We start from the raw sequence: 14,903 nt of genomic DNA, 5'->3' as shown, positions 1-14,903 counted from the left end.
CTCCGTCATCAATACTTGATTATAATTCCTAATGGTCCGAATATTCGCCAACAAGTATCATTAAAACGGCGAGACCTTAACAAAAGCCATGATTAAATTACTAAACTGGCACTAATGGCGGCAAAAAACACAAAGAAAAACCGGCCCGAAACGGTCACAGAGGAAAAGCCGAAAGGAGGCCGGTGTTACAACTTACAAGTCACAAGGCCATAATTCCGGTCGGCAAATCGCACCCTTCATTACCAAGTCATGTGGGACCCAACACTCCTACCACGTGGATTTACTTACCACTTGTCTCTCGTAATTGAGTTGAACGCACGCAAAGGTTGTTTTGGAGATGTACACGTGGCATCCTAGCTGGTGGCTGTGAACCATTTTAACAATGAGGGATCAAGCGCCACGTGTATCTCTCGTTGGTTGACTTTATGTGTGGGGAGGTTGCGACTTGCGAGTGAGAGAGCGAGTGAGGGAGAGTTCGGTCAGACCGGGCAGGGTTTTTGGGGCAGGCGTTAGTCATGGCATGTGATTAGTAGCAGTAGTAGGAATTACCCGCCCTAACTCTTTGCGTAAGGGCGTGGTTAGGAAAGTAATATAATAATGAATAGAATATTAAAATATCTTTATTGCTGGAATAAAATAAATATATATAAGGGAGGTGACCACCGAGATGGGTAAAGAGGCAAACACACTGTTAAGAACAAGGCGTGCTTTGCGCTTTTGAAATTGAGAGTAGATAGAGAGAGAGAGAGAGAGAGAAATAGTACCTCTCTTTGTAGAGAGAGAGAAACAGAGAAGGTTGGGGTTGGTGTTGGTGTTGGTGTTGGGTGAGTTGTGGCGATTTGATCTAAGAAGGCGAGAGTCCGGAGGCAACTCACCTCTCTCGCATTGCTGGCTTTGTTTGATACGGCGGCGAAGTTTCCTCTTCTTCTTCTTCGATTGTCTCGTGGCGAAGAATTTGTTGGGTGCTTTTCTTTAAAGCCCCAAAGAGCGCCTTCGTTTCTCGGTTTATTAAACGCCCTCAGTTCGTCTGCTCTGTTTTTTCCTCTCACAAAGAATTGAAGGATGGAGTGGACTGCTTGTCTCGATGAATACGAGAAACTCGTCTTCCGGATGAACACCCCTAGGTATGTTCCTTCTCCCTTGTTCATCATTTATTCATGGTTTTGTGTTTGTTTTTCGGTTTTCAGTTTCTGAAATTTTCGGCTTTTCCGGGTTTGGTACTATTATCAGTCCTGTAATCTCGAATTTTCCTTCCGTTTCTTGAGACATTTTTTCAAAAGACTCAGATCTCTTCTTCAATTACTTTCCTTTACAGCAAGTAATAATTTTGAAGATTATTAACAGTTTTACCCAACATATATATTTTTTATTTTATTTTAATTACTTCCCAAAATCTCGTGTTCAAAATTTGTGACTTTTCTGGACGACGACGGTGGTGGTGTTTATCTGACTTGACCATTCGGTTGGTTTTACATTGCAGGGTCGTGATTGACAATGCCGTCTGCTCCACTGCGACTTTAGTCAAGGTTTGCTTCTACGCAACCCAATTCAGAAAGTCGCCCAAAAAATAAGATTTGATTTTTTCAAGGAAATTGACTGATCGAGTCTCTGTTTTCGTTGTCCAGGTCGATAGTGCTAGAAGGCACGGAATTCTTCTAGAGGCTGTTCAGGTCCTCACAGACCTAAATCTCACCATTAAAAAAGCTTATATTTCTTCTGACGGACAATGGTTCATGGATGGTAAGAAATTTCAAATCTTTAATTTAATTTTCTTTAAAGGGTGTTATTTCTTGAATGTTCTTTCTAAATTGGGTTATGTTTTTGGTACAGTTTTCCATGTTACTGACCAAAATGGGAACAAATTAACGGACGAGAGCGTTATCAATTACATTGAGCAGGTAATCTAATCATTTAATGCACCATTAATCTCAATTTTTACTTCCCAAATTTATGATTAATTGATTAGATCAATCTAGAATTGAAACTGTAACTAGTTTATTTATTTGTATTTGACAGTCACTCGGAACGATTCACTTCGGGACCTCCAACTGTTCTAACGGCCTGACAGCCCTGGAGCTAACCGGAACGGACCGAGTTGGTCTTCTTTCCGAGGTCTTTGCAGTGCTGGCTGAGATGCAATGCAATGTGGTTGAGTCCAAGGTATGGACACACAACGGCCGAATTGCTTCACTCATTTATGTCAAGGACTGTGGTTCGGGTTGCCCAATTGAGGACTCGCAGAAAATTGATACAATTGAAGCGCGGTTGAGGACTGTGCTCAAGGGAGACAATGACATTCGGAGCGCGAAAACCTCAGTTTCCATGGCTGTCACGCACACCGAAAGAAGACTCCATCAGATGATGTTTGCAGATCGCGATTATGAAAGGAAGCCCATCCTACAGCTTTGCACTGATTCTCCGATTGTAACGGTGCAGAATTGGGCTGAAAGGAGCTATTCTGTAGTGAATATTCAGTGCAAGGATCGGGCAAAGCTTTTGTTTGATGTTGTTTGCACAATGACAGATATGGACTATGTGGTTTTCCATGCCACGATTAAAACAGCAGGAGATAGAGCACACATGGTATATATTCATTTCCTTGTAGTTGGTTTATGCTGCGCTCTGTTTTTAATATATTAAAGTGTCAGTATTAAGTCAATTAACTAACTTGGGTCTGGTTGATTTATGTTTTCAGGAATTTTACATTAGGCATACTGATGGAACCCCAATTAGTTCTGAACCCGAACGACATCGTGTAATTCAATGCTTACAAGCTGCCATTGAAAGAAGAGCATCTGAGGTATTGTTCATATCTTCAGTATTCCCGATTGTTTTGGTAATTTCATTTTGTTTAGGGTTCATTGTGCTAATTACTATTATTTTTTATGTCATTGCAGGGTGTGAGACTTGAATTGTGTACCAAGGATAGAGAAGGTCTTCTAGCTAATGTCACCAGAACATTCCGAGAGGCCGGTCTCAATGTGACAAGGGCCGAGATATCCACCTCAACAGACAAGGCTCTAAATGTTTTCTATGTCACCGATGCAATTGGAAACCCTGCGGATCCAGAAACCATTGATGCAGTGAGGCAGAAAGTAGGGTTGAGTGACTTGAAAGTGAAGGAACTGCCATCCGTTTGCCATTCAGAGGGTGACAGAGAAGAGCAAGCACTAGGGGTTGGTGGGGCAGTGCTGTTATCACTTGGGAGCTTAGTGAGAAGGAATCTATACAATTTGGGACTCATCAGGTCTTTTTCTTGAGGATGTTGTAGAAGATTTGGTTATTCACTTTGCTGGTATTTGGCAATGGATATGGTATATTATTCTTTGCTTGGGGTTCTGGCATTGTACATAAAGAGAAAAGGAAGAAGGAAGGTGGGAATTTGGTGATAGTAGTTGCTCTTATAGGTGGGTTTGGTCTGGTTGGGGGGAATTGATAGAGATTGGAGGGCCACTCCATTTTAAATGCTTGTGTTTGAAATTTAGTAGAGGGAACGAACAGATGGGGGTGTAAAAAAGGGAGTTGGGTGGTAGTGAATTTATTGGTTTATTGCTGGAAGGTAAAGAAGAGAATGTTAGGTAAAAGGAAATAGGAATCTTAAGCACCACAGCTAGATTTGTGTACATAGCAACTCTATGATTTAAGGTATTATTATTAGTTTTAATGGTTGACATGATATTTTTTAATTGAATGTTTCTACTATCTCCTTGTCCGCTCCACAAGATTTTTCACTTTTGTGTGCAATGGGGGAAGAATCAAATCCCCCTTAATTAGTATTCTTCGCCCCCCCCCAATTAGTATATAATATAATGACATCACCAGGACCCATAAGCTGTGTGTGAAAATGTCATTTGCAGATAGAGATAAAGCTCCATTCTTGTCAAAGAAGAAAATCATCAAGATTTGTAGGGCAAGAAGATCACAGATTTAATTAAGGAGTTGGTAATTTTGTTGACTCTGTTGAATTCCAGTTTTTCTGAAGTGGTTTGTTTGGAGAAACCGTGTTCTCCAAGCCATGTTCTTGATGTCAAATCCAAGCCATGTTCTAGATGTCAAATCAGCTTCAGACATGCGACTAAACCCGACCATCGCGAATTCTCATCTTGGTTTCAAAAAAAGTTTATTTCTTCTTAAAAAAAAAAAAATAACCGCAGTCATTCCACCATTACATATATAAGTAAAATGCAAGCGAAATTAACCCGTAATTATTTAATATTGAAATATGTGAAATCTGAACAGATTATGAGTAGTAAATCATAAATACTTACTAAGTTTCTGATATTACAGTAACATTTTTAAAAATTGAGTGAGTTAAGTCTCGAACGAATTAAACAATACTAACTATCTACGAATTTTTACTAAGATAAAATCACATAATATCGTTCATGCTAACTTCCAATTTCTCGTGAGTTGTGATGAAGAGCATATAGATCCTGCACAATCGACACTTACTAGTTGAACCGACAACATGGGTAGTTTATATTATGTATGGCTAACATATTTTAGCAAAGATCTAAGAATGTGATTATTATTTTAGTGCATGATAATTCAAATTGAATAATAAGTTCATGCAGCTTTGGGTCCAATAGCGACCGGATGAGTGGATGGGATAGCCAACAAAATTATATATCAACTGGTTGAGACAAATTGGATTTGAAAGTAGTCAAAGGCAAGCAAAAGGATAAAAAGAAATAAAATGGATAATTAAAAAAATTGAAATTAGTTTTGTCTATGACTATGAGAAAAGAGAGCGGCTAATAATGTGGTTTATGTGTCCAAGGCATAAACAACACGACTCCCGACAACTAGTCGAACAATATCTATACTTGCAGCTTTGTCTGCATTGCCCTCTAATTTGCTTCTTTAATTAAGACATCTACAATTAACTAATCATACTTTCAGTTTAAGTTTCCAACCTACAAACCTTTGAAAATTATTCTATGCATCGACGGTGCAAGTGACCCAACCTTTATAAAATAATTTCAACCCTTGATATTTATTATTAACTTTATTTTTAATAAACAAAAAGTGTATTTAATGCAATCTAACCATTCATTTATGTTGGTGCAAGTGCACGGCGGTGCTCTGAATAATCTCTCACAAACCTTAAACCCTAACCCTAAATTGCAAATCAAGAACACTAATCCTAAATTGTAAATCCTATAAAGAATTTCCATATGTTAACATAATCATCTTTTTGAAAAGTTTAAACAGTTAATTGCGGTGGAATATATTCTTTCGCTAGGAACTCAATATTAATATGTTACATTATTTAATTTATTCGTGAAATAAATTATAATTTATCTAATTTGAATCAACCATGGTAACTACATTGCAAATGCCTGTCCAGGAGTAAATGTTTTTGGAGCACCAAAAGGTGAAGTTATATGCTTGCTCTCTTTGAAGCAATTTGCAATACACTTATATTTATTGTTACCCATTTATTACTCCATGATCTGTGCCTCTTTCTGGCATCTAACAAATATTTTCAACCCCACATCATTTTGTGAAAACTTAAATAGAAGTTATTTGGCATTCAGGTCTCGATAGATCAAAATTGAAAGAAGACATGGCGATGCCTTCAAGACTTCCTCATCAAATTCACCGGTGGCATCTCTCTGTTGTGTGTGGCTTCGTCGAGTGTAGGCAGACTTGTGACTCAGGCGTTAAGCCCTAATTTATTCCTATCAGTGTCATCATTCTTCACTCTATCTTTGCCAGGCATATCAATCAGCAGCAGAATTGGCTGCGCAACTCAATCGGTTTTGCTTTCCAGCACCGATGGTGTTAGGGTTTATGAGCGCAGCGCTGCAGTACGTTGTGGGCTAGCCCATCGCTGGTGCCAAGCGCCCTGCTTCTATGAACTTGGTGACGTATAGCAAACGCGCCAAGACTGTGGCTCCAATTGCTGAGTCTGCTCCTCTTGCTCTGGATTATGCACATGATCTGGATCTACCTTATCAGGATTGGAAATTGTTGGTCTCTCTAGTGAAGAAACGCAAGGTGGGACGTCCTATGGGTTCTAAGAATAAGCCTAAGATGGAGTACATTCGTCCTTGGAAGCTGGAAGCTGCTGTCTTGGGTTCCAAGAAAGCCAAGAAGTGCAGGTTTAGTGCTGCTAAGCGTGAGCTGGAGATGGTGGGTGAGGTTGCTATAGATTCTCATGATAGTGTGAATGAGACTTTGATGGATTCTGCTAGTCATGCTCCTAGGGAATCCCCCTCTGCGTAGAGAGATCTCATGTGTTTTCGAATAAGCTTAGGCGGACCTTGGTCCATCACCCTAGCATTGTCATGGTTATTTTGGTTTTGGTGCTTAACTTAGGGTTTTGATATTTAGGTATCTCTAGGATTACTTGCATGGCTCAATATTGACATAGCCCGCAAGGGTGGGTCATGTTTATGTTATTAACTACATTTACGTTTTATTAATGGATTGACAGCCCATGATTTTCAACAATTTAATATTTCTTATTTAAGGTTAAGAATCGAGATATCCTAAAAACTCGGACGGTCTTGAGTCTAAGGTTTGCGAATTCCTCCTCGTCCGGTGGCACTCATGGTCGATGTCAGTCTGCCTCGTCGTTAATGGGTTGCTGCCGAACGGGTATTTGATCACCATATGCCTGGCAGTCTTGTGGATAATGTATTTTGGCTTCAGGTTTTGGCTACGTGGTTTTGACGATGAGCACTAGATGAAATCTTAAGCGCGGTGGGCGGTGGTACAACGCGGGTCGTGTCTTAGAGGCACCTCCATGATCGGTGACGTGATGGAGGAGCTGGCTAGTGGTGGCGGAGTGCTGGTTCGGACTGCATCGGACTGGTTTCGGCGTGGTTCGACGGGGTTGAGGCAACGAGGTTGGGCGTTGCGTTGTGGCGGCGGCGACGTCTAGTGTTAGATGGCAGGGGCGAGGGTTAGCGTCGGTACGTTGTGGCAGGATCTGGCGTCGGGTTGCCAAGAGGGCTGCCGACGGGCGGCGGTCGTAAAGTGAGGCTGAAGATGGACTGCAGGCTTGGGTCAAGCCATTCTTTGTTGGGCCTGAGTTGGGTTTCTTTCTTGGGGCTAGTAGGCTCCTACTTTGGCTGGGTTGTTTTGACCTAGGCCTTTTTATGTTTTTAGTCATCTAAATTCAATAATTTTCTAGTCTCTTAGGAAGTTATGCATTTTGTGCACACTCTATGTACCTCTAGCGCCTCTGGAGTAGTACCAAAAGAGGATTCACGTTACCTCTACGTATTTAAAGGTATAATGGGTAGGTCTATTTCTCTGTATCACTGTAAGTACTACTATTATCTTCTTATCTCTTTATGCCCTTAAATGACAACGAAATGATATGTAACGGCCTATTCTGGCTTGTGTTGATTATTAATGGCAATCATTGATCGATTGATTTAGAGAGTTTCTATTGGGACCTCCAAATCTGCTCACTTGACCTCACTCTATTATGAATTATTAAATGACATATATAACCTACTATAAAATTACTATTAAGGACAAGAATTATACCAAAAAAATATTATATTTATTTTATGTAGACTTTCCAATTCAATAGTATTATATTGTATTCCTTATTATTTTCCTTATCTATTCTCATTAAAGCATTCATATATATTTAATAAGAATTAAAAATATGATTAAGATCATGTGACATAAAAATGTATGATATATTGGTGAGGGAAAACAAAATAAATCCTCTTATGATTTATGACATAAATCTAAGTCAATCCATTATATTTCAAAAAAAAAAAAAACTAAAAACTAAAAACATTTAAATAATTAATCATGTGGTACAAAAAATACAGAAAAAAAAAACATTAAAAACGAATGATTTTTTTTTTTTTGAGAATAAAAACAAATGATTTCTTCATTTTTTGTTTGCACAGCTAAAATAGAAAAAAAAACATAATAGTTCATGACATTTTCTTATTGATTAGACATTAATTTTTGAAACTCAAGTTTGATTAAGAAATGTATATTTAGTTAAGATTTATAGAGTGATTAAATCATTGAAATGACTAAATTTGTTATTTTAAAAGATAATAATTTGTTTGCAAATTATATGAGTGATGTTATTTGAGGAAGTTTAGTGAGGTTTACTGAGTAAATTTAGTATTTAAAAATTTGATAACAGGTGTAAAAAACATAAAGGTCAAGTGAGTAAATTTGGAGGTTTCAATAGAAAAACTCATTGATTTAAAATGGATTCACAACTCTTTTTTTTGATGAAAAGAGGTCAGCTCATTATATTGATTCAGCAAGCAGTACAAAAACGAAACACCCCTAAGGGGTCGACAGAAAGAATCGTTTCTCAGAGTACCCTGAGACTCCTATTCTAAAACAAGAACAAGAACCCACTATACCCCCAGTACACCCACCTTTTAAACAGTTCACGCACTTTTATTCCAAACAAAAATCATTAATCTCCGAAGCAAGATAAAAAAACCCTCAGAGATTATGATCTTTGCGACCTAACAAAATTAATGAACAATTGGAGATGTCGTCCTGGATCCCAAATCTTTATAAGAAATCCACCGGGATCCCAAATTCGAATCCAATACAGAATAAGCACACACTCTGCAGCCTTAATCAACCCAATAGGGCCCAAGTCCAAATCAGGAAACAAAGGCAAAGCCCAAACCCAATTAGGGTTTGCCCTTGCAGCCACCGTAATAGTTCCCTTGGTCTTGCCGCCACCGTCGCACCAAACTTCTGAAGGAATTGTGTCCTAAAACAATCATTTTGATGTAATTATTATTGTAATTATTATTATTCAAAAGGGCAAGTTTATTGTTCATTGCTTATACTTAATATTTGATTGAACAAGGTCCAAGGAATATGAGTTAAAGAGAAAGTAATCTAAAGAGTTAGATGTGTGAGACATTTACTCTTTCACACTCTTATCCTAAAAGGTTCCTAGTCATAGGATTATCACTTGGACATTGATAATCCGGAAAGACTAGCACATACTATGTATTCTCAATATGGAGGATGATATGTCTCTTGTCATTTGTGTAGAGACACTAATACAAGTATGTGGGTGCTCTTAACTTAAAGAGTATACTGAACGCGATCATTAAAGTTCTTGTATGGAGTCTTACTTACATGTCAAACTTGAACTCTAAATTGCAATAATACAAATTAGTCCTTTGACCTGAGACACCATAGTTGTCTTATGAGTGAATGGATTATCTCTTGATGATGCAATAACATTGTGTCCCTTAATGGATATAATAGATGCATTCATTGGTATAATCAATTCGGTCATGGAGACATGTGAGTGTACAACAAGGAATCTCTATCCTTAAGTAAATAAGGTGTATGTTCAAAGATGTGATTCAATGAGTCTTTGGCCAAAGCATTGAATGAGATTTAAAAAGGAGTTTTTAATCACATTCTAAGAATCACATAAGAATGAAAATCACATTAGGGGATTGACATATCAATTCCATACCCCGATGATGTGATTTAGAACATAGTGTAAGAGAAGGACCGTATTGTATTGTAATTCCAATTGAATAGGTTCTTTGTCATTCTACATTAACTAGGGTAGTCATGATATGTTGCAAGACGTCACTCATGACTTGTGAAGTCCCCGAGGATTAATAAACATTTATTATCCTAATAACAAGGGAGAATCAAAAATGGAGTTTTTGATTCGTAAACAAAATAGAATGGTTTCTATAAACTTCACTGCCTTGTTAATTAGAACCTAAGAGATCGCACACCATATAAGTGGATCATTGAGATTGTATATGAAGAAGATTAAACAAGAGTTGGTTATGAGCAAATAATTAATTAGATTTATTATTTGAACATAATTAGGATTTTCGGGTAAAACCGAACCTATTGGGCCTAAACGATTGTCGGGTTTTTTGGTGTGGACTTGGGCTTCACTAAATGAGATTTAAATGAAAGCCCAAGACACATTTTTAGTGCCCAATAACATGTATGGACCAGCCAAAATATTGGCTTTATGAAAGTCAATATTTTTCTTTTAGTAATTGGAGTTATTTCCTATTATATAAAAGGGAAAGCATGGACAAAGAAAAGTGAGTGTCTCCACACTATTATTTTCAGATTAGAGAGAGAGAAAGAGAGTTCTCTCTTGGTCCATTTTTCAGAAATTAAAGGAAAGAAGAACACTTGCATAATTTCTTCTTTTCTTTCATCTTTCTTCATCTCTTGATTCACTTGGTGAAGATCCTTAGAGGCCATATATTTTTGTGGCTTTACTTGTTACATCAAGGAGGAGATTACAAGCACAAGAAGGAGTATAAGAAGGAGTTCTTAATTCAAGGTGCTTCAAGGTGGAGGAAACACACACAAGGAGAGATCAAGGAGAGGAACTTTGGTGGTTCACTTGGATCGGATTAAAATCACGCTCCAAGGGTGAGTAGAACATAAACTCCCTCTTTGTTCTTCCTTACCATGCATGCTATGTTTATATACATATCACAATAAGCCAAGATCATGGGTTAAAGGAATGGATTTTATGTTTAGTTAGTAGTTTAATTGTTAAACTTATTCCGCACTAATTAAAAAGTTTTGAAATCCATCCATTCCTTCAATTGGTATCAGAGCCATTGGCTTAATTTTGATATGTTATAAACATGGCTAAGTATGTTTGTTGATGTGATTTTCTTAAGCTTAGAGTAATATGTAATTTAGATCATAAAATTTGCTTTATCATAAAAGTTATGAAGCATGTGATGTAAGGTAGATTTTATGATAGCAAGAAAAGGTTTCTAGAAATTACATGTAAGAAGTGGTTTAAGTTTTATGAAACTTTAATGCATATGAGATATGTATTAAGGGGTTCTATATGTTTCTTAATTAAAATGTTAATCTTAGAAACATGTTAGATGATATATGCTTTAGGGGATGCATGTTTTGGCTTCAAAGATGAAGTAAACAAGTGTTCAATGGAAGAACATAAAGCTGGAATTTTATTTCCAGCTTTTTGGAATATCTCTAAACTAGTTGTGAACTAGCTCATTTTTCCATGGTGTTTGCTCTCACTTTTGATCCATAAATTCATGAATTGTTATTTACCTAATAGTTAATGATGACATAAAATCATTTCCATGTTTCTCTCACCAAATAGTTGGTAGAGTTAGTCATCTTTATTATTAGTTTCTTTAAATAACTCTCCAAAAGTTGGTGATGCATGATGTAAAACATTATCTCTAAATCACTCACCAAAAGTTGGTGATGCATGATGTAAAACATTATCTCTAAAATCACTCACCAAAAGTTTGTGATACATGATGTAAAACATTATCTCTAAATCACTCACCAAAAGTTGGTGATGCATGATGTAAAACATTATCCCCTAAATTACTCACCAAAAGTTAATGATGCATGATGTAAGACATCATCTCATAAATCACTCAACTAATTTACTTGCTTAAATTAAAGTAATTTAGTGGTTAACTTATTTTGATTGAGTTAAATATGCTTGTTTAATTAACCTTATTAATCTTGGTTAATTAAAGGATGATTATGGACTATGGCCTAATATAATTGAGCATGAGATTGGCCGACTATTCATTTTGAATGAATGTGGTTATGTAATTAAAGTAGTTAATTCATTTGGGTTATGTAATTAATTTGATTAATTCATTTGGTTGTGTAACTAAGTAGCTTATTTAATTTATTCAAGTTTGATTAAATTTAAATGGGAGCTTGTATGCCCCTTATCCACTCTTGTAATCGAAAATGGAGGCACATGATGATGATCCAAAGAAGAAGTTTGAAGTCATCAAGCCTTGAAATAAGTTCAAGTGCAAAGTGTAATAGCTTAGCTTAGTTATTTAATTTTCGTAATCGTTACGCGTAATTAAAATCAACCACCCAAACATGACCTTGATCCAACATATTGGCTCATGTTGGATCAAACAACAAGTCCATAATCATCCTATGTGACCTATTATAATTGCATGTTCGTTGCACTTGATCAAGTAATTTTATACTTCCCATGATTCCATTTGAAAAATGTTTTTGATGAAATCAAATTGTTTTTCCGAAAAACAATTAAGTGGGAGTATTTTATTATAGATCAAGTATAATGAAAATGTGATTGCATTAGGATCAAAGCAAATGCAATGTGATTGTTATTAATGAGATTATTAAAGATGAGACCTTAAAATTCCCTCAAAGTGATATTAAGTTGAAAAACGAAGAAGACATTATGAATGCTTCTTTGTGGCCTTCCAACATTGTAATCTCCTATTAGATGTTCTTACATGTGAATATCATTCCGAACGGGGGTATTTCTTGCTAGGAGCATTAAAAAGAGGTTATTCAACATTTGATGTTGTAAGGTAGGGACAAATCTTGGTCAATATTCTATTATGATGAGATTTAATTTTTGATCCCTATACTTACATGAGATGATGGGTATAGCTTAACTAGAGTAATTTATCAATATCCTATTATGGTGAGACTTACTTACTTTAGAGGCCAAAGTTATGGATATTCACATTTGATGTGATTGGATAAGAGTATCCTCTCATGGAAATTAAGTTGACCTATAGTTCTATTATGATGCGGTTGGCTTAATGAAAATGAGTCTTCCATACTCACTAAGAGTTTTAATTTATACTCTCGAATTCCTTGAGGGATTTGGAATTTGTTAAAATAGTGAGAGGGTGCCATTTGATTCTTAAGACCCGAGTCACTTGGTTTTAAAATCAATCTCACTTCTTTTATTTTATGTTATGTAGACTGCAATATGTCAGGACATCCTATCACCAAAATTCTCAATGAAAATCGTCTTGAGGGCCCAAACTTCAATGACTGGCTCCGCAATTTGAAAATTGTATTGACATTCGATAAGATCGCTTATGTCTTACAAAATGCACCTCCTCACACTCCATTGGCTCAAGATGCAACCGATGAGCAACGTGTTGCTTATCAAAAGCATAAGGATGATGACACGCAAGCTAAATGTGTTATGCTTGCATCCATGAACTCACAACTTCAGAAGCAACATGAGAATATGGATAGCGCCAGTTCTATATTACTTCATCTCACTGAATTGTTTGGTGAGAGAAATAGAAATGTGCGATTCACAGCTGTCAATGAGCTTGTTAAGACAAAGCATGTGAGGGGTGCTCCTGTGCATCAACATGGTCTAAAAATGATAGGCCTTATTGAGCAAATTCAAGACCTTGGATTTGCACTTGATGCGGAGCTAGCTCAAGATCTTCTTCTATCCTCCCTAGATGATTCATTTTCTCAGTTCATAATGAACTATAATATGCAACAAATGGATCATAGTCTTTCTGATCTTCTCAATATGCTGGTAACAGCTGAGAAGCAAATCAAGAAAGAGAGTGGGAGTGTGGCCATTGTCGCTTCTTCTTCCAAGTCCAAAGGCAAGGGCAAAGGGAAGAAGAAACAAGTGGCAAAGCCTAAAGGAGCAGTCCAAAAGAAGAAGAAGAAGGAACAAAAGGAACCAAAAGGTGTTTGTTTCTTTTGCAACAAGGATGGGCATTGGAAGAGGAATTGCAAAGCTTATCTTGCATCCTTGAAGAACCAGTCTTCAACAGCAGGTATGATCAATGTGATTGAATCAATACTTACAGTTAATAATACTTCCACTTGGATAATTGATTCAGGTGCATCTCACCATGTTTGCACTTCGTTGCAGGACCTAGTGGGAGCAAGGAAGCTTAAAGCTGGAGAAATCACCCTACGTGTTGGAAATGGCACAAGAGTTGACGCCAAAGCCGTGGGGACTTATATTTTGAAGTTACCATCAGGAGATACATTGGAGTTAAATAATTGTCTTTATCTTCCTATATGTATAAAGAACCTTATCTCCATCTCCATGCTTTTGAAGGATGGTTATAGAGTAGTTTTTGATAAACTAAGTGGTTTTGTATCTATTAATGAACGCATGATATGTCATGCTAATATTATTGATGGTCTCTTTCATCTAGCTTTAGATGGTAGTATTAATTGTATGAAGGAAAATGCTTTGGGATCTAAGAGATCTCGGGAAACGGTTAACCCCATTAAGATGTGGCACCTTAAGCTTGGTCATATTAGCCAAGATAGAATTCACAAATTATCCAAAAATGGATATTTAGAGTCGTTAGGATCTGATCCTATGCCTACTTGTGAGTCTTGTCTAAAAGGAAAAATGACCAAGTCACATTATGGTGGACAAAGAACAAGAGTTAAAGAACTCTTAGGCCTAATACATACCGATGTATGTGGTCCCATGTCCACTATTAGTAAAGGTGGATTCTCATACTTCATAACTTTTACCGATGACTATTCTCGGTTTGGATATATATACCTTATGAAGCACAAATCTGAAGCCTTTGAAATGTTCAAAGAATTTAAAAATGAAGTTGAGAAACAAACCGACAAGAGTATTAAGGCTCTAAGATCCGATCGAGGAGGCGAATACTTAAGCAATGAGTTTATTGATTATCTCAAACAAGAAGGCATTGTTTCTTCATTAGCTCCTCCTGGAACACCACAACTCAATGGTGTCTCTGAAAGGAGAAATCGAACTTTGTTAGACATGGTTCGTTCCATGATGAGCTATACTGATTTACCTATATCCTTTTGGGGATATGCACTTCAAACAGCAATTTATTTGTTAAATAGAGTGCCTTCCAAGTCCGTCCCTCTTACACCATATGAGATGTGGCATGGGAAGAAACCAAGTCTCAATCATATTAAGATTTGGGGTTGTCCAGCTTATGTCAAAAGACTAGAAGCAGGCAAGCTTGAAGCTAGATCAAGCAAGTGTTTATTTGTGGGATATCCTAAAGATAGTTTAGGATATTATTTCTATCAACCTGAAGAACAAAAGGTGTTTGTTAGCAGGAATGCCACTTTCCTTGAAAGGGACTATGTCCTTGATGGAAATGTTGAACAAATGG

General features: G+C 36.9%; 1 protein-coding gene across 1 annotated transcript; it reads left to right on the top strand.

Moving 5' to 3' along the window:
- The first annotated feature begins 667 nt into the window (after positions 1 to 667).
- On the top strand, positions 668 to 3,686 carry LOC133743340 (ACT domain-containing protein ACR8). The gene is made up of 7 exons (XM_062171232.1): positions 668 to 1,124; positions 1,481 to 1,526; positions 1,626 to 1,740; positions 1,831 to 1,898; positions 2,017 to 2,583; positions 2,696 to 2,800; positions 2,898 to 3,686. Exons 1-7 carry the CDS (start codon positions 1,063 to 1,065, stop codon positions 3,258 to 3,260), a joined length of 1,326 nt encoding a protein of 441 aa, XP_062027216.1. The 5' UTR covers positions 668 to 1,062; the 3' UTR covers positions 3,261 to 3,686.
- The last annotated feature ends 11,217 nt before the right edge of the window (positions 3,687 to 14,903 follow it).

Source organism: Rosa rugosa, chromosome 4, assembly GCF_958449725.1.
Source record: "Rosa rugosa chromosome 4, drRosRugo1.1, whole genome shotgun sequence".
NCBI lineage: Eukaryota > Viridiplantae > Streptophyta > Magnoliopsida > Rosales > Rosaceae > Rosa > Rosa rugosa.
Note: the sequence above shows the minus strand (reverse complement) of the source record. Positions and strands in the feature narration are given on the sequence as shown.

Excerpts from the sequence above, each read along its gene's own strand:
- LOC133743340 (XM_062171232.1), top strand. The coding sequence starts at position 1,063 with ATGGAGTGGACTGCTTGTCTCGATGAATACGAGAAACTCGTCTTCCGG. Across the intron at positions 2,584-2,695 it reads CAGGAGATAGAGCACACATG|GAATTTTACATTAGGCATAC; the intron begins GTATATATTCAT and ends TTATGTTTTCAG. Across the intron at positions 2,801-2,897 it reads TTGAAAGAAGAGCATCTGAG|GGTGTGAGACTTGAATTGTG; the intron begins GTATTGTTCATA and ends ATGTCATTGCAG.